This window comes from Balaenoptera physalus, assembly GCF_965194825.1.
Source record: "Balaenoptera physalus genome assembly, chromosome: 19".
Taxonomy (NCBI): Eukaryota; Metazoa; Chordata; class Mammalia; order Artiodactyla; family Balaenopteridae; genus Balaenoptera; species Balaenoptera physalus.
Window position 1 is genome coordinate 54,867,833 of NC_138900.1, and position 20,875 is coordinate 54,888,707.

A 20,875-nucleotide genomic window follows, 5' to 3' on the forward strand; every position below is an offset into this window, starting at 1 on the left:
TCAAAAAGAACAAAAGCAGTTAACTTCAGAACTGCTAATTTTACCAGGAAGAGTGCCTGAATACTGACTGTGTGTCCTTGGCACACAGTGAGCAAAACTCTTGCACTAAAAGTGTAATCATCTAGACAGGGTAGGGTGGTGCCTAATGATCACTGGAACCCCAGGAATCCAGGATGCAACAGCATGGTAAAATTTCTGCTACACTTGAGTGCCAGTAGTGAGTGACACAATTCCCATCTTGGGCCACCCTGGGTTCCCAAAAAGGTTCTGTTACTGACTGATCCCAGTGTCTGTGGAGTACTTTATGGAGGTAATGAGTGTTAAAATGAGATATAGATATTCACAGACTGTTAAGAGATAAAAGGTCTACTTCAGAATACTGTAAAGGATATGAGCATATTTACATTAAAAAGAAAAGTGTAACACACAAATGCTTATAGATGCAGAGAAAATGCCTGGAAGCAATCACAGGAAGGTATTAATGGCACAGCCTCGGTGGAATAGCGGGTTGAAAAGATTGGGGGTTGGACTTTTACTTTTTATCTTTTGTACAGTCTGAATTTTTATAAAACATGATTTTTATCATTAAAAAAAAATTTTTTTAAGCCCAAGGATTTATGTAATGGTTTTTAATTACCCAACTACCTTTAGTTGCTTCACCCTTATACTCTGGCAATACCACAGATACGCTGATGAACCTCTTAAACTAGACCTTCATTTACTTGGAGTTAAAACTTTAAACTCATTCAGATTCAGAAACAGTTGGCTAGCACCGTTCAATATGGAGTGACTGGAAAGACCCTCACCTGGCAAAACAAAATGGGAGACAGGCTGTCCAACTCATCAACCAGCACAAGGTTTTTGAGTGGTCTTGGCTGAAAAAAGAATGTATCTCCTTCTTCCAGAGGCATGGCAGATGAAAACTCAGGTTCTTCATCATCATCTCCAAGATGTGCAATTTGATATAAGTAACTAGGGAGAAGCAAAGACTTTAGTTAAAATATTTTCTGCCTGATGTACAACATGATAAATATAATTAACATGCTATATGTTATACATGAAAAGTTGTCGAGAGTAAATCCTAAGAGTACTCAACACAAGGGAGAACATTTTTTTCCTATTTCTTTAATGTTGTACCAAATGAGATGAACTGTGATAATCATTTCATAATGTATGTAAGCCAAATCATTATGCTGCAACACCTTAAACTTATACAGTGCTATGTGTCAATTATATCTCAATAAAACTGGAAGGAAAAAAGCAAATAGCATTTAAAAAATATTTTGTCTGAAGATGTTTGCCATCAACATAATGCTCATAAATCACTTTAATATTGAGTCAGCATCTATAGTTTGAGATCTCTGCTTATCTGACTGGGGTTTTCTATTTCTTTAAGAAGAGGGATAAAGAAATTAAGACTACTGAATTCAAACTGGTACAGTGGCAGGACCTTAGCATCACAGTGGTTAAGAGTACTGGACTTCCACTAGAGTGCCTGGGTCTGAATCCTAGCTCTGCCGCTTAACTAGCTGCATATTATTACTTAATCTCTCTTTGCCTCAGTTGCCTCATTTATAAAATTAAATAGTACCTTCCTCAAGAATTCATTGAGTACTTAGAACATTGCATCGCACCTAGTAAGCATAGTTTTTGTCAAATAAAATGAAATATGGATAAATGAAACCCAAAGAAAATCTATAACCACTTCTTATTTTAACCAGTCACCAGGCCAAATCTAACAAAAAACAAGAAATGGTGATTTCACAAAAGTATGCAGATACTGTAGTATTATTCCTGAAACAAAACATAAACATATCCAGAGATAATAAGCAACAAAATCATCTTGCCCTTCTCCTGTCTGTCCTCTGGGGGTCTGTAAACTGATTCAAAGGCAAACCACAAAAAAAAATTAAAAAGGGAAAGCAATTTGGGAGTAGATAATCTGTAACAATATACCATCATAAACTGAGTGTGCAATGAGCACACTTTTGGGAAGCAGCTCAATTAAAATAAAATCACACTGCTGGTCATATTTATTCTTTAAGTCATATACCAAACCTTCAATACAAAGCACTTTGAACAATCCAGTGTAGCTTTTTAGGAGCAAGATAAAATGATTAAATCGGGGTCTGAAATACATAAGACACTCAATAAATGTTAGCCAAATAAACCCCAGCATATAACCCTTCTGGTAAGCTCATCAGATTCTATGCTAAATTACGAAAAAGTAAATAGGGTTATTATCCTTGAATGATTTACAAACACATTCAAAAGAAAGAAAATAAAAAGTTAAATAACACAAACTTCTTATTCAGGCAAGATGCCCACATACAGATGAAAAAGATCACCCGTCAAAGACACTTTCGCAGATAACCAAGAGGATGCTGGGCTCACTATCTCCATCACAGGAAAGGTTGCTACGGCTGCATCTCGATAAAACAGTTTCTGTGATTCTAATGTGCTTCAGAGCAGGAACTTTGGAACCAGGTGGTCTGGCTTTGAGTTAAATTTAGTTGTGTGATCAAATTTCTTAAATTCTCTGTGACCCCAGTGCCCTTACTATAAATGGGTTAACAGCACTGTCTTACAGGGAATGTTATGCATCAATATTTGTAAAGTACTTAGAACACAGTAAATGCTATATTAAGTATCTGATTGATAAATAAGTTTGCTTTATGAGTTAACACCCATAGCACATGTTTCTGATGCCCCAAATCTCCACTCTTAAGTCTTCCAGATTTCAGGTGCAACAGTAATGGATAATTTCTCACAAGTTCAAACCCGTCTCACTCTAACAAGCATCCCACCTGTGCACTGCAGTCTTTCTATTCTCTGCCCTCAGAACATCTATCCCGTTGGGGGCTGCCTAAGCAACAGGATGTACAGGGGACTTCATGCCCCCAGGGGTAACCTTCAACCCAAGAGGGAGAGGACCTGGTGTTGTTAACCCTCAGGTGGGCAATTTTCAGAGGCATTCTGCATGCTTCTCAGCAGGTCTTGACAGAAGCCGGTTTCCAATGTCCACAGCAGGAACCTCAGTAACATGCCCTTAATATTGGCTTTTCCTCTTTTCCCTATCTCTCCCCACTGATCCCTCACTCTTGCTTCCTGCAATTACCTCCCAATAATCTAGGCTTGTCTCGGGCTCTGCTTACAGGGGAGCCCAAACTAAAACAATATAAGAAAAACGTTTAGAACAGTGCCTGTTACATACAGACAAGTGCTCAACAAATGTACACTATGATTCTTTAGAACAAAAGGAATCATTGTCTGTATTACTTCTAAAAAGACTTTTAGAAGACTTAACAATTAGAATGTGTAAATCCCAGCAAATACACTATCTGCACAAGGTAAGCAAGAACAGAATACCTTATATGTCTGCAGCTACTGATTCCACCCACAGCCTTATCAAGACAGGTTATTATCTAAGTTTTAATGTCTGCCAATCAGCTAGGTGAAAAAACAACACCTCGTGGTTTTTTTTTTTCTTTTTTTTTGGCCACACCTTGAGGCACGCGGAACTTACCGGACCAGGGATCAAACCCGGACCAGGGATCAAACCCGAGCCCCCTGCAGTGGAAGACAGAGTCTTAACCAGTGGACCAGCAGGGAAGCCCAACACCTCGTTTTGATTGGCATTCCTTCAATTATGAATTAGCTTGAAAATCTTTTTACATATTACACTTCTAAACCACTAGTATTTCTTTTACTATGAAAGGCATGCTCAAATCCTGCACCCATTTTTCTATTGACTGAACTGCCCATTTTTACTCAATGATCTTTAAGAGCTTATTAACTCTCCCTTTTTCATGTAGTGAAAAGAAAAAAGATTTCACACACCATTGGTGGGAATGTAAACTGATGTCATCTTTTGAAGTACAATTTGGCATTCCCTATCAAAATTTCATCCCGCATATAGAAATTTAAACTATGGCTTTATTCAGCTAACATGCAAAGATACACCTACAACGTTCACTATAACACTGTTGTTTTTTTTTTTTTTTTGATAGGTAAGAAGTGGATTTATTTAGACAGAAACGCACTCCACAGACAGAGTGTGGGCCATCTCAGAAGGCGAGAGAACCTATAGCACTGTTATAATAGCAGAAGTACAAATAACCTAAATATCCATCAAGAGGGGGTAGAGCCATAAAATATTACGTAGCCATTAAAAATGTCTTCTCTACACCAAATGCAATGTATGAGTCTTACTGGGATCCTGATGCAAACAAATCAACTTATGAAATATTGAGACAATATAGACATTTGAACACTGACTGGTTATTTTATTATATTAAGAAATTACTGAGCTTCCCTGGTGGCGCAGTGGTTAAGAATCTGCCTGCCAATGCAGGGGACATGGGTTCGAGACCTGGTCCAGGAAGATCCCACATGCTGCGGACCAACTAAGCCCGTGTGCCACAACTACTGAGCCTGCACTCTGGAGCCCGTGAGCCACAACTACTGAGCCTGCACTCTGGAGCCCGTGAGCCACAACTACTGAGGCAGCGTGCCACGACCACTGAAGCCTGCACGCCTAGAGCCTGTGCTCCGCAACAAGAGAAGCCACTGCGATGAGAAGCCTGTGCACCACAACGAAGAGTAGCCCCCGCTTGCCGCAACTAGAGAAAGCCCGTGCACAGCAACGAAGACCCAATGCAGCCAAAAATTAATTAATTAATTAATTTAAAGAAAAGAAATTATTATTATTTGGGGGAGGTATAAATAAAACAAGACTGGCCATGGGTTGGCCTTTGTTGAAGGTGAGTGATGGGCACACGTAAGTTCATTAATTATACTATTCTCTCTTGTTATGTGCCCGATAGAAAATTTCCATAATAAAAAAACAAAATAATTTTAAGTGAAAAATACAGACTTATTGACATGGAAAGATTTTTGGATATACTGCGTGTTTGAAATAGTAGACTAATAGTTTTTTATAGACTGATGCAGTTCTCTAAAATAAAACTACATATAAATACAAGAAAGTAAAAACACTGTAAGCAGATACAATGTTAAAAAGTAACTATTCTGGAATACTAGGATTATGGGTGATTTTCATTATTTATTTGCTCTTTTATTCATTTTCCAAAACTTTCTACATTATCAGAGTAAAATAACAAGAATGGGAGTAGTCAACATTTACTAAATGCTTACAACAAAAAGTACTTATTAGTGTTTGGCATTTGTATGAAACACCCACAAAAACCCTCATACATTAGAAATGGAAAATGGTGCAGCAGCTATAAAAAAGTTTAGCAGTTCCACAAGAAGTTAAAGAGAATTACGGTATGACCCAGAAAGTCCACTCTTGGGTACATACCCAAAATAATTTAAAACAAAGACTAAAACAGGTATTTGCACACCAATGTCCAATGCTGCATTATTCACAATACCAAAAAGGTGGAAAGAACCCAAGTGTCCATTAACAGGTAAATAAACAAAATATGGTACATACATACATACAATGCATTATTACTCAGAGATAAAAAGAATAAAGTGCTGATACATGCTACTACATATGAACTCTGAAAATATTATGCTAAGTAAAATGAGCCAGACAGAAAAGCACAAATGTTATATGATTCCACTTAGGTTACCAGACGCTGGAGGAAAGGGGAATGGGGAGTTATTCCGTAATGGGTACAGAGTTTCTGTCTGGAGTGATAAAAAAGTTTGGAAAAATGGCAGTAATGGTTATACAACACTGTAAATGTAATTAATGCCACCAAATTGAACATTTAAAAATGGTTAAAATGGGAAATTTTGTTATATGTATTTTACCACAAAAAAGTGGGGGAGAGAAAAGGTGCTAACAAAAAACGAATGTTAAAGATCTGTACATATTGGTAAAGAAAAATATTTATTATTTACTACTGTATAAAAAAAGCAGGTTACAAAACAATATATAGTGCATAGTTGCAATTCCGTAGAAACATTTAAATATATACACACACAGGAAGGCTACACAAAAAAAAATGTTATCTTTGGGTGGAAGGATTACAGGAGACATACTTGCTTACATGAACTTTCCTAACTTTTCTACAATGAAAATTCCTCGTTAAAAAACTAAAAAATTAGAAATGGATGAAAATAGTCATAATAACAGGCTAAATGTGAAAAATGCATCAAAAGAGGTATATAAACTGGGAAAAGGAGTAATGACGTTGGAATAGTCAATGAGGAAGAGTAAAAGGCATGTTAAAGAAAGGGAGAACAACTGGAGACAAGGCAAAATTGGAATAGAATTGCAGAATTCTAGACAACACCTTCATTTTCATTACAAAGAAATAGCATTAGGTAAGTGATCTGCACACACTTTAGCAGATACTGGCAAAACTTGAACTAGAAAGCAAGACCATGGCAGCTTATCTCATAAGCAATTTGGAGTCTTCAATACTGGTCTTAAATTCAAGGCTAGAGTTCAGACTTAAGCCATTTGTCAATGAAAAGCCATCAGAGACTATAACACGGGATGGGGAAATGATTTCATCAGGGTTGTGTCTTGTCTGCTTAATGAGATGACTCTATAAAGGCCAAGTTTTACAGGAAAGACAATGAACTGCAATAAGCAAACTAGGGAACTAGTTCAGACTAACACCAAAAAAAAGGGATACAGAAGTAAAAACAACTTGGCATTCAACTGAAAGTTGTAGAGGACAGCAAAATCGAGACTTTACACTCAAGATGCTGGAACTGCCCCATCAGACATTAACAGAAATACTGAGAATGGCAATAGCCAAGACATGGAAACCAACTAAATGTCCATTGACAGAAAAATGGTTAAAGAAGATACGGTACATATACACAATGGAATATTACTCAGCCATTACAAGGAATGAAACTGTGCAATTTGCAGAGATGTGGATAGACCTAGAAACTGTCATACAGAGTGAAGTCAGAAAGAGAAAAATATCGCATAATATCACTTACATGTGGAATCTAGAAAAATGAAACAGATGAACTTACTTGTACAGCAGAAACAGACACAAATGTAGAGAACGGACATATGGATACTGGGGGGGAAGGGAGGTAGGATGAACTGGGAGATTGGGATTGACATATATACACTACTATGTATAAAATAGATAATTAATGAGAACCTGTAGAGCACAGGGAACTCTACTCAGTGCTCTGTGGTGACCTAAATGGGAAGGAAATCCAAAAAAGAGGGGATATATGTATATGTATAGCTAATTCAGTTTGCTGTATAGCAGAAACTAACACAACATTGTAAAGCAACTATACTCCAATAAAAACTTAAAAAAAAAAAAAGAACAAAATAATGCCATTTGCAGCAACATGGATGCAACTAGAGATTATCATACTAAGTGAAGTCAGTGAGAAGGAGAAAGACAAATACCATACGACATCACTTATATGTGGAAGCTAAAATATTACACAAATGGACCTATCTATGAAACAGAAGCAGAATCACAGACATAGAGAACAGACTGGTGGTTGCCAAGGGGGAGGGGTTGGGGGAGGGATGGATTAGGAGGTTGGTGTTAGCAGATGTAGGCTTTTATATATAGAATGGATAAACAAGGTCTTACTGCATAGCACACAGAACTATATTCAACATCCTATGATAAACCATAATGGAAACGAATATTAAAAAAAAGAATGTAAAAAAAAAGTGAGGTTGGAAGGGTTGGTGATGTGGATGGGAAGCTATGGGTTCTGATGAGGTTCAACTTCAGATTTATACAAGTGAAGTGTCTGTGGAACATATACTTAACACTAAGTAGTTCAATAGATATTTATTCAATGAAATGTCCAGCAAAAAGCTTAGGAGAGATCACTTTTAAAGCTGTTTTTTTGCAGCTACCCACAGATATTGATTGAAGCCACTAAAGTAGAGGAAGTCACCAAGAGAAAGATATAAAAGGGGAAAGAGAGCAAAACTTGTTCTGAAGAAACTAAAACATTCTTGGGAAAAGCTCCACAGCTTGAAACTACATCTCCCTCCTGCCAACTTTTATAGTAACCAGGGTGAAATGGGGTAATAAAAGGATTACTCACTGGTTTCCAAATTCTGATGCTACGAAAAGGAAGCCTGTTTTAAGCACACACATGGCAGCAGCAACAGGCACAGTATCAAAATACTTGAGCCGGATCTCGGTAACCTGGAGTGGAAAGAGAAAAAGATTCTAGTGTACAGGCAAGTGAAGCCACGCCATGGAAAATAGCCCAGTATTATAAGATAGTGTAGTAAGCAAAGTAGCAAATAAAATACTGTCCTTCATATCCAAACCAGCGGTCAGCAAACTACAACCCTCAGGCTAGCCACGCAGTTTACACGGTGCTTACAGCTGCTTTTGTGCCACAATGGCAGAGCTAAGTAGTTGAGACAGGGACCACATGGCCCACAAAAGCCGAAAATGTTCACTACCTGGCCTTTACAAAAAAAAACTTGCCACCTCCTGAGCTAAACAGGTATCTAAGAAATCACCCGGTGTTCAGCACTCTTCCATGGGATGAAAAAAGTAACAGATCATGTATATTACCAGTTTTCAGTAGACATGGAGAGCTTTCTCTTGTTATTCACTAGAAACGGCATTACCCATTCTCACATTATATGGGATCAGACCAAAAATCTGTTAACCAGAGGAAGAAAACCTACATTCATGTACCAGTTCCAAACTTTAAAAGCTTTAACACCTTAGGCAACCACTTTTTAAGGCATTCTGTTTCCATTTTTTTAACTTGTAAATTATCCTTTCTATCTCAGAGAGTAGTTGTAATGAACAAATGGTTTATAAAACCACTCTGTAAACCTTAAATGCACACACATATCAGTTTTTAAAATAAAGTTACTTAATTATATTAAAATTAGGATGAAACTGTAGAAAGTTTCATTAACTAGAATAACCACAACAAATAGGTTTTTTTCAATTTTTTCCCTCCCTCCATGGTCTACTTACCATATCTTCATCTGTCTCCAAAGTGATCTTAAAGATATCTCCCTGCTCAGTTTGGGCCAAAAAGAAGAACATTGACTTGGTCTTATGGGTGGCAGAGCAGACAAAAATCATTCCTCTTTCAGGGTCATCCAGGTCATTCTAGCAAAGTCAAATACACAACCAACATCTTGGAAATGAGTACTCCTTTTCTGGAATTCAACACTTTACCGACAAGGATCATACAGGCCATCCAAGGCCTAGAGGCATCTGGAGCCTCTCCATGCAAGCTCTGACTCAGAGCAGCCTGCCAGTCACAGGACTAAAACGCAATAACCAAAAATTCTAGTCTACTATAAATACATAATAAAGCTTACGTTTAAAAAAAAAAAAAAAGCCACAATTCCACTCTACAGCCTAATCAGATCAATAAGGCAAGAACTACCTCCAGAGAAAAATGTCAGAGAAGAGACATGAAATTTAAAGAATCATCATTTCAGGCTGTGAATAAAAGACTGTTACATGTTCACGACAATACCATCCAAAGCATCATCATCAGCCCTGATTTCCAAAGGGCATTCCCCCTTGGCTGGACTTTGGTTTTCTTTTTTAATGTTTCCAACATTTTGTATTTCTCTGAGTAAGTTCAAGGGAAAAACATGTTTTATACTTCTTTGCAGCCCCAAAGCCAAGTACAGCACCTGGCAGTGAGGTGCTTAATAAATTTCTGATCAACTAAACTGAATCACTTAGCACTCCTTACCAAGAATTTAACTTGCTAATCTTACCAGATATTCTAAAATTGATGGACTCTTACTCAGATACAATGTACTAGATAAACTAAGTCTTAAAAGATTTAACCTCAGCACCTATAAATTAGTATTAAAAAGATAAACAATAGGCAGTGAGAGGACAGATTGAGGAAGCAGAGATCAAATAAGATTACCCATGTGCTATTGATAACTGCTGAAGCTGGGTACACAGAAGTTTATTATATACACAATCATCCCTTGATATCTGCAGGGGATTGGTTCAAGGAGCCGCCACAGATACCAAAATCCACAGATGCTCAAATCCCTTATATAAAATGGGGTAGTACAAGGAATAGTCAGCCCTCCATATCCATGCATGAGAACCCTGCAGATATGGAGGCCCAATTGTATGCTTAATGATTTCCACAGTAAACTTAAAATTAAAAGCAATAAAGCAACATTTTCAACCACCAGTGTAGTAACTGACTGAGAGGAAAACCACTGTGTGAAAAGATTTGGGGGCAAAGAGTATTTACACAGTCTCAGAGTTCACTAGTTTCCACACCAATTACAAAAAGGAAAAGGTACCTTTACAACAAAGAGAAGTAGTAGGTGATCAATTTAGCATTACCAATAATGAACCAAATCAGCATTATGTGCCCCTAATGTAATGTAATGAGAAATATATATCAGCACCTAAGTAATAATTCTATCAAAAATATAACATGGATGCTATCATGAGGAAAAAGATTATGGGACAAACTACAAGAAAATTAACCCAGACTCTTAAAAAAAAATGTCAGTATCATAAAAAAAAGCAAAGGTGAGAGGAAATATTGTAAATTAAAGGAGACTAAAGGTAGATATAAGTGAACTTTGGGAGACAATGAGAGAACTGTACATAAGATAACTGTATTACTCAAAATGGTAAATTTCTTGGGCACAATATTGATAGTGTAGGAAAATTTCCTCCTTCTTAAGAGCTACATCTTAGGAAATTCTTGCAGTGTCATACAAGCTATCTTCAAATGGTTTTGCCTAAAAAAATTTGTAGATACATAAGAAAGAAAAGGCAAATGTAGCAAAGCAGTATAAATTGTTGAATCTAAGTGAAAGGTATACAGGAATTCACTATTCTCTCCTTTTAGATTTTTCTGTATGTTGGAATGGGGTGGGGTGGGAGAGAATGAAACACAATTTATCTCCAATGAATACACCTGGATTCTTCAGACTAGAAACTTCCAGAAATTTCAAATTGATAATCTCCATAGGTTCTTCGAGAATAAAAACTGTGTTGGTTTTTTTTTTTTTAATTGAAGTACAATTGACTTACAGTATTACGCTAGTTTCAGGTGTACAACATAGAATTGTGTTGACTTTTAACTCCCTTTCTCAAAGATTTTGTTTTGCTTTTGCTAAGGTATTTTACTGGCTTTATTAAAAACAACATTTACAAAGAAACTAAAACTTGATTAACATATAAATTAAGAGACCACACTGTAATTACAAAAATTAAGTTCATTTCACAAACACAAATATATTTTCTCTTATGGAAAACAAAGACCTTACCCGTCTCCTGGGAATTGGACAGCGGATATCTGGTTGGTCACCAAAGTTCTTATAGGTGATGTAGTTTTCAGAGCAAATCAGCACTCCACTTGGACCATCTGACCCCCCTGGAACTGTCAAGAGAAAATGAAACTCAGCAATGATTTGACATAACCATGAATTACAATTTAGCCTTCAATTCCTTCCCTCCTTCAGCACAACTTGAAGGTACAGTGTGCCTAAAGGTGATAAACATTCAATGTTTCTTTTCCCTGATAGTTATGCTAGACAAGGATAGGGCACCATCTGGGGACTCTCCAGATCTCTGATAATGCATCTAAATGTTCAGCTCCAAGACCAGAACTCAGTTCTTAGGTTCAGACCTATAATCCAACTGCCTACTGGACACTCTCACATGGATATTCCATAGCAGCTTAAAAATGAACGTATTCATAAACAAGTGCAGAGTTCCTTCCCAAACCACCTCCTGGGTTCTCCACCTTAGAGAACACTGCCATCGACCAACAGACCAAACCAGAAACAAGGATGTCATCCTTCAATTCTCCCCTCTCCCACAGCCCTATTGATTCTACCTCCTTAGCAGTCCTCATGCTGCGAATCTCTCTTGGTTTAGTGAAACAGCTTCCTGACCAATCTCCTGGCTTATTACCTTCCATTCCATTACCAAAATGTAAGCATGTGATCTTTTAAAAACGTTCACCTTTAACATGTCATTATTTTCCTGCTTAAAAATCCCTCAGTAGCTACCTCCCACCTCTACCCCATCCCTTTACCTCCAATGATCCAATCACAATGAGCTTTCAGTTCTTTCAATGAACCATGTTTTTTCCTGCATTTGGGCTTTTGTGCATTCTGTTCCATTTGGCCATAACAGAAACTCCTCCTCCACCCCCATTACACTTAGCTAACTCCTAACTAGTCCTCAGTTCTCAGTTGAGAGCACTTCTTCTGAAACCTTTCTCTGACACATTGCCTTCCTTCCCTAGGTTAGGGACCCTTCCTCCATGCTGTCATACCATCTGGCACACTGGCAATTTTTTTGTTACTATCACATATTCACCACTACGCTCAATCTTGCATAAAAGGAAACACCACATCTAATTTTTCATCACTGCAGTCCCAGGGCCCAGTAGACTGATTTTGCACATATTGATTGCAGAGGCTCAGTAAAAATTTGTTTTAATGAATGAAACCCTCATAAATGAGAAGTACAATAATACATTACAGCAAGTAATTAAATACAATCTATTTTCTAAAATTCTTCTGCTTAATATATAAGAAGTCTCTTCCTAAGATTTAATGCTCAAAGACAAGTGCTGTTTTGTACTTTTCTTCTCTAAAATCCTCCCCCAACAACTGACATATTTCACTTTAGACATCAATTCAAGTGCAAATGACTTGAAACAGAAAGGACTGGATCATTGTCTTACTCAAGCCTGATGAAATTTAGATTACCACAAATACAGCTGCCCTCCTTTAGTCTTTTAATATGAATTAAACTAATACTGATTCTTCATGGTGAACATCTTTGAGCTCCTACAAAAATCATACTTTGCTCTGGTGCATCTAAAACACTGTTGATCTGATTTGCTGAAATTTAAGATTTTTGCACCTATAGTCACAAGTATAACCAGCCTGCAAATTTTTCTTATTACTATCCTTCTCTAGTTTTGGTACTGATGTTATATTAGGCTCATAAAGTGGTACAACAGTTTTTATTCTTTTTTCTAATCTCTGGAGAAATTTAAGGTCCCTGAAAATTCTCGACCTTAAATCTTCTGAGAGAAGGAAACTTTGGATTATTGCTCCAATTTCTTTAACAAATGCTGGTCTATTCAGGTTCTTAATTTCTTCTTGGATCAATTTTGGTAACAGTTACATTTGTCTTTTCACAGAGCCATGTTTTGATTTTTGTAATGAGTGAAAGATTGACTACAGTCAAGACACCAGAGCAACCAATAGTAATCAATATTCCAAGCTGACTGCTCTCTTTTCTTCCCTGCCCCCATTAGAGAATAAGAGTTAACCACCACATGAATTTCTAACCTTGCCAAAACATAGACAAGGCACTCAGGTTTACTACAAATGGATTATAGTTTCCAAATCATATTAAGCAAACACTGTTAAGTTTGAACATAAAATGGACCAAGCAAAATGGTACAGAGCAGCTCTAAGAGAAAAGTACCTGTAATAAGAAAGTTTCCATGTTCCTCCAAAGGTTCACTGTATTTTCGGACCACATGATTTAAACCAAGGTCTAACTCATAGAAAGTAAGTGTCTGCTGGGTATTAGCCGCTGCTTCCCCAGTTGGATCATTGTCTGCTTCCTATAGAATAACAGTGGCACAGAGACTAATCAGTACCATAAAATCAAACTTTTAAAACTGGAAAGTAAAAAAGAGTGGATAGGGCTTCCCTGGTGGCGCAGTGGTTGGGAGTCTGCCTGCCAATGCAGGGGACGCGGGTTCGGGCCCTGGTCTGGGGGGATCCCACATGCCGCAGAGCAACTGGGCCCGTGAGCCACAACTACTGAGCCTGCGCGTCTGGAGCCTGTGCTCCGCAACGGGAGAGGCCGCAGCAGTGAGAGGCCCGAGCACCGCGATGAAGAGTGGCCCCCGCTCGCCGCAACTGGAGAAAGCCCTCGCACAGAAACGAAGACCCAACACAGCCAAAAATAAATAAATAAATAAATTAATTAAAAAAAAAAAAGAGTGGATATATGTATATGTATAACTGACTCACTTTGCTGTACACCTGAAACTAACACAACATTGTAAATCAACTATACTCCAATAAAAATTATTTAAACAAACAAACAAACATAGCTGGAAAGGGCATCAGGATTCCTCCATTTCACAAACAAGGAAGCAAAGGTCCACAGACGCCAAATGGTTTGCCAAAGTTCACACTAAGTAATGGCAGAGTGGAAGCAAGAACCCAGGTTTTCTATTTCTGAGACCAGGGTTAGCTCTACTAGAAAATACTGCCTTCCTCTCAAGCAAAAGAATGGTATGCCCCATCTTTCACTATCTCCCAGTGAAAAAATATCCCAAATACACTTTCACCTCCTTTTTCAGGGAGCTTTTCCCAATAAATACCCTGTTTCCACAGGGAGACTATTCAAATCAGGTAAATTCTGAAACACTCCAAAGTATTTCAGAAAGGTATTTGGAATAGAAAAAAAAAAATTGTGAGCAAGTAAGATATAAGAAATACACAATGAAGAAAACAATCTCAGGAAAGCACCAAGGTGAGTGGAAGAAACCCAAAGGAGGGAGAGGGGGAGAAGGGAGGGGAAGGAAAAGGTGGGTAGAGAGATTGAGACCCCCCCGCCATTACCTCATAATCCATTTCCAGACAAGCAAACATTGGATTTTCAAATCCCACATCTACTCCGACCACATGATATACTAAAGTGTTCGCTTTGTGGGCCTCCAGTGGAGATGAAATGGTAAGCCGGGCTGCAGCATCTCTGTTCAAGATATACACCAATTTCTGTTTCTCAATGGCACCTGTTGAAGGAGACAAAACATAGAAAACTCCAGATAATGAAACGAGAGGCTACAGAACAGCTAGAGTCACATCACAATTATTTTCTGAAAGATCGTTAATAGCCAGCACTAACTCTACAAGTGTATGCATGCTTTAGGATTTTGCTCTCTATCATTAAAATAGACAAGAGCATAATTTTACCCCCTCCTTCCTAATAGGGATCTTAATATCCCACTAACTCTTCAAAAATTCTTATGACAAACTAAACAATAATTCATAGAATTGCCAGCTTTATTCTCTGAATTAGATCTAATGATTTTGTGACTGGTCAAAGAAGGTTGCCCTCTGGAAGCCTGATCAGATACACAGAATTTTCTTCAAGATATTTATCAGAGAAGAGACATGAATGTGAATCATCACTTCAGGCTGATGAAAGCAACCATATTCATTGTCTAATAATGTGAAATCTTACAGTGTAGCCTTTTTGCTACACTTAAAGAAATGGAAAAACACCCATTTCCAACTAGATAAGAAGTAGAAAAGGTGTGTTAAAACTTCTCCCATTGTTTTAAAAGGAAAAGCAACTTTAAACTTTAAACATCCAAAATGATCCAAACTTTACCCAGCTGAGTGATTTCCTGGCACACTACCAAGATCACAGCATTGTTATCCTGAACTGAGCTTCTTTAAGAGTCAAAAAGTCAACAGAGTAAGTCACTCACTAATCATAACAGCTCGCCCTTTGGGATCCACAGCTAAGAACTGGCCAGGAACAATGCGGCGGCATCCACTCTTGCCAAAGGTTTCTTGGTGAATTTTCTCAAACATATTCTTAGATGGCTGGTATTCCAGGATAACAATCCGACCTGAGTCACTGCCAACCACAATGTAGTCTTTTGTGCCACCTGTCAACCTAAAGGCCATGAGTGACCGGATGACACCAAATACTTCCACAGTTAGTAGAGTGTGTACTTTGCCGGTGTTGGGGTCAGGGCGAAGCAGCTCCAAGATCTTTCCCCGGGAAACAACAATTTCCTGTTGTTTGGTTCCTGAAAAACACGAAAAATAAAGATCATGAACAATCAGAACTAGTAACCTGAATGGATCAAAATTCCACTAAAGGGACTTCCCTGGTGGTCCAGTGGTAAAGAATCTTTACAATCCCCCTTACAATGCAGGGGACACGAGTTCAATCCCCGGTCATGGAACTAAGATCCCACATGCTGTGGGGCAACTAAGCCCACACGCCACAACTAGTGGGCTTGCGTGCCTCAACTAGAGAGCCTGTGTGCCACAAGCTACAGAGCCCACACACCACAACTACAGAGCCTACGCGCTCTGAAGCCCACACACCACAACCAGAGAGAAGCCCACGGGCCGCAACGAAAGATCCCGCCTGCTGCAACTAAGACCTGCCACAGCCAAAAAAATAAATTAATTAAAAAAAAAAAAAAAAGCCACAAAAGATAAATATAACTGAGCTGGGGGCTTAGTATTTTAAGTTAATTTATTCTACTTTAAAAGGTACTTCTCCTGGGCCTCCCTGGTAACACAGTGGTTAAGAATCTGCCCGCCAATGCAGTGCAGGGGACACAGGTTCAAGCCCTTGTCTGGGAAGATCCCACAGGCCGTGGAGCAACTAAGCCCGTGCGCCACAACTACTGACCCTGCGCTCTAGAGCCCACAAGCCACAAGTACTGAGCCCGTAAGCCACAACTACTGAAGCCTACACGCCTAGAGCCCATGCTTCGCAACAAGAAAAGCCACCACAATGAGAAGCCCACGCACCACAACTAAGAGTAGCCCCCGCTCACCGCAACTAGAGAAAGCCCGCGCGCAGCAACAAAGACCCAATGCAGCCAAAAATAAATAAATTAATTAAATAAATTTAAAGGCAAAAAAAAAAAAAGGTACTTTTCCCAGAATTTAAAGCATCTAACAAAAGTAGTATCAAAGAAGAACTTTTCAAAAATGGTCACACAAGTTATTTTTAAACTTCCTTTTTATTTTTCTGAGATTTGCCATCAATCTGTGTAATTCGGAGTCGTCTACAAACGACACTAACATATAATGTTTTGGGGACTTCCCTGGTGGCGCAGTGGTCAAGCATCTGCCTGCCAATGCAGGGGACACAGGTTCAAGCCCTGGTCCCAGAAGATCCCACATGCCGTGGAGCAACTAAGCCCGCGTGCCACAACTACTGAAGTCCGCACACCTGGAGCCCGTGCTCCACAATAAGAGAAGCCACCGCAATGAGAAGCCCGTGCACCTCAACGAAAAGTAGCCCCCGCTCGCCGCAACTAGAGAAAGCCCACGCGCAGCAATGAAGACCCAACGCAGCCAAATATAAATAATTTTAAAACAAAACAAAAAAAAATATAATGTTTTGCTTCGTAAAATTAAAAATTACCAAAGGCTCTTTCTAGCCCATCTTTAAGTCTATTGTTCTAAGAAATCATATTAATTTTTGGGGCTGTTAAGTATAATATCTCAAAGACCTTTCAAAGCTACCATCTAATATATGCTGTTTATTTCTAAACTGACTCCTAAAAAGCTCACTTGCTTTCATAACTGCAATCAACACCTCCAAATACGTAACAGTCAACTTGTCCCCATCTCTCCCTGCTATGTAATTCCACCCAGATGAGTTGTCATCACCTTTAAACTAAACGTTTAAAATATCCAAGTTCCTCCTTCCCCAAACACACTCTCTGGTCTCAAGTAACCTGCTATCAATGTTACTGTCATTTTCTCTGCCACCCAGGTTGCAAACTCATATTTTCTCTTTCTTTCTATCCTCACTGCCCTAATACAGAGCCTCACTATCTAATGCCTAAATGGCTTCCTATCCTATCTGATATGCCACTCCTACCCACCTCAATCCATTCTCATTTGCTCAATGCCATCATTTATCAGGCCACCTTATTTTCCAAAGGTCCTTTGGAAGATCAAGTACTCCAAAGTGCTTTAGAAACTGTAAAGCATCACATAAATTACAATATTCTCTAATGATTAAAAGATTTTTTTCATAATTTGTTTTAGAAAAAAGGTTTGATATTGAAAAAGCAATTTGAAGCATAAAACTAGTAATATTAAAAATGTTAGGAATTCCCTGGCAGTCCATTGGTTAGGACTCCGCACTTCCACTACTGGTGGCACAGGTTCAATCCCTGGTCAGGGAACTAAGATCCCACAAGCCGCGTCATGCGGCCAAAAAAAATTTTTTTTAAATGTTAAGCTCAGAAAGGTAATAATAGAAAAACTTACCAGAGAAGTTGCCATGAATGGCAAAGCTGATGCCAGTGGCTCGCTGCAAGGTCAAGTTGTACAGGAACATGGTAGCAGTAACACTGAGCCACCCACAACTCCACAATCCAGGCCTTGGTTATACCAAGTCAAAGCAAGCTAAGGGCACATAAAAGCAGAAGAATATCAGCTGTGCAATTGTTATTTTAACAGACATTTCTGTATGGGAACTTCTGGCTGAAGACAGCAGAACCAGGAAAGTAAGGCCTATTGAGGAACAACATACTTATAATTAAGAGTGCCTTCTACATACCAGGCACTATGCTACTATACACCCTGTTTCAATCTCACAAGAATCCTATGAAGTACTCAATATTACACTAATTTTACAGATAAGAAAATTGAGCTAAGAAATTAAATTGTCTGCCTGAGGTCACATAACAAGTAGTAAAATCGCTGGGAGCAGGGATCTGTACCATTAAACCAACACTGTCTATTTGACTTTATTGTGATAGAAACTAAGTAGGTCTACATTTACTTGTATTTGAATAGGCTCTACTTTCACATGGTTCAGAATTCAGAAGCACAGCAAAAAGCTGACTCCATCCATTCCCTAGCCACCCAGTTTTCCTCCCTGGAGGAATCAATTTCACCAAGTTATATTGTGTCCTTCCAGATATTTTCTGTATGTACAAAGAAAAATATATATTAATACTGTCTATTATCTCTTTTTAACTAAAAGCTGGGTACTGTATATCATACACTCACATCATAGTGCAACTGATTTTTTATCACTTTACCTATATTTTGAGATAGCAACAAACAAAAGGCTTTCTCATTTTTATTTTACAACTACATAGTATTCCATTGCACGGGTATATCACAATTCATTTAGCCAACACCCTATTGATGAACATTCAGTTTCTTCCCAATCTCTTGCTATTATGAACACTGCTGCAAAGAAAATCTTTCATATATAGGCCATTCATATGTGCATGACTGTATCTCTAAACTGAACTGTCACTTCAGGAGCAAGCCTCCCCAAAGGAGTATACGGTCACAGAAAAGGATTCTTCTCATCAGACAGAACTGAAGACTGCAAACTGATGCACTTCTACCATAAAAGAATTACCAAAACTACACCTATACACAGTTACTGCTGGAAAATAAACTGAGCTATTTTTCCTCAATTCCAAAAGGAAGGGATCTTGAGAAATTCAAAGTGATCACTGTGTAATTAATGTATGAGTTTGGTTTTGTTAAATGAGAAAAGAAAATTATGAGCAAATGTCCTTATAAATAATAATCATTTTGGGGCTGGGCAAGAGCAGGGTGCCTAAGAGAGGAAAAGATCCTTCAGTCTGGAAACAGGTCCTGAGAGATATACATTCTCCTACTTGAAACCAAGGAACATCAAGGAAACCAAGGAATGTTCTTATAGGATCACAGGGAAAGAAGGAAAAAGCCTTGAGATGGAACAAGAAGGGAGTGAGAAATGACCTACAAGAAGAAAAATAGAAAAAACATACAGACACGGAGACACAGATACACACACACCCAGTAGGGCTTAGACACTGGGAAATTTCCAGGGAAAGTTGTGCCCAGCTTAAAGTCTGGGTAAAAAATAGGCAGAGAATGTGTTGCAGTTGCTCTTAACTGAAAAGTAGTGAATGTGATTCTCAGACATAATTTATTGTTGCATCTTACTCTTACTATAAAATTTCAAGCATAATTTCAAATCTCCAGTTATCAACAACACAATTTACAATGAAAGCCCTACCATGTTGTTAATGTGATCCGTGTTGCAGGACTGATTACGTTAAAAATAAAGAATTTTTTAGAAAACAACAGAGGAAACCACAGGCCACTTCTGAAACCTGGAAAAGCTTTACAGCCTATGCTATCCTTTACTATCTTTGGAATTCATTTTCCCCAAACCTAGTTGGATCCAGGTTCCCCAAGTATTGTTATCTTGGGAAATGGAGGAAGTTGCAATCTGGAAGCAGACCAGCCAAGAACAATATACCAGGAACCAGTAACGGCCCAAACTTGGTAAATTTTGATTTCCCCCACTTCTATCTCCTGCCTGTGAATACTAGGAAATGAGCCTGTGATTGCCCCCTCCACCCCTCTCCATGTGCCAAAAGAACATCACCGCATGAGGATCAGAGAAGGAAACAAATCGCCCAAATGCCAAAATACAAATACAAAAGTCTTGATTTCAAAGGCTGTTTCCATTATTTACACTTTTAACACCCTCGATCTTTCCACCCTCCCGTGTGTCGTTTACTTTCTCCAGAAGAAGACGTCCCTTCTGCTCCTTCTCACACCTCCCCCAGCGCCTAAAAGGTAGGCAGTTTCTAGAAAGCTTATTTTGAGCCAGGCCTGGTTCCCACACTGTGAACGGAAACGGGAGACGATTCCCTAAAGCCGCCCCAAGCATTCCCTTTCCCGTACCTCTCGGGCCTAAGATGCCTCAGAAACCCCTGCCACAGGCTCGGCCCACCCTCCTACATGGCCGCTATCCGCCTCCCCGGTCTCGGGGAGGTCGGGGAGCTGTCTCTTTACCCTGCAGCCAGGAGGATGGCGTAGATATCCGACAGATCCTCAGTTTCCTTCAAGCCCTAAACAACCGCCAACGCCAAGCCGCCGGCGTCCTCCATTAGCTCCTAAGCCAGGGACCTTCCGGTTGGCGCGCGACGGAAAAAGGTCCCCAACCGGCGCCTGAAGAATGTATATATAATTTTTTTTTTTTACTGCTTCTGTCTTGCTTCCACACAGCATTGAAAATTATTTAAATATACTTTAGGACCGTCACTTTTTCCAGGAGAATAGGAAATGAATTGACCTTTTAAAGTAGACTTTAAAAAAAAAACAAAAAACTACAAATTCATTGGGCACTGCCGTGGGCAG

At 38.8% G+C, this 20,875-nt stretch overlaps 1 protein-coding gene across 2 annotated transcripts in view; it reads right to left on the reverse strand.

The window, feature by feature from the left end:
* SF3B3 (splicing factor 3b subunit 3) overlaps nucleotides 1–20,683 on the reverse strand; it is a 47,415-nt gene extending 26,732 nt beyond the window's left edge. The window contains exons 1-9 of one of the 2 annotated variants that reach the window (XM_082438977.1): nucleotides 20,531–20,683; nucleotides 17,984–18,121; nucleotides 15,439–15,765; nucleotides 14,564–14,736; nucleotides 13,410–13,551; nucleotides 11,225–11,337; nucleotides 8,928–9,065; nucleotides 8,026–8,129; nucleotides 807–972 (exon numbers count right to left, since the gene is read on the reverse strand). In XM_082438977.1, the coding sequence (XP_082295103.1) occupies nucleotides 807–972; nucleotides 8,026–8,129; nucleotides 8,928–9,065; nucleotides 11,225–11,337; nucleotides 13,410–13,551; nucleotides 14,564–14,736; nucleotides 15,439–15,765; nucleotides 17,984–18,053 (1,233 nt within the window). In that variant the 5' untranslated portion in view covers nucleotides 18,054–18,121; nucleotides 20,531–20,683. Of the gene's footprint in view, nucleotides 1–806; nucleotides 973–8,025; nucleotides 8,130–8,927; nucleotides 9,066–11,224; nucleotides 11,338–13,409; nucleotides 13,552–14,563; nucleotides 14,737–15,438; nucleotides 15,766–17,983; nucleotides 18,122–20,419 lie in introns of both variants that reach the window. The other variant, XM_082438978.1, reaches the window with a different exon arrangement.
* Nucleotides 20,684–20,875: the final 192 nt, after the last annotated feature.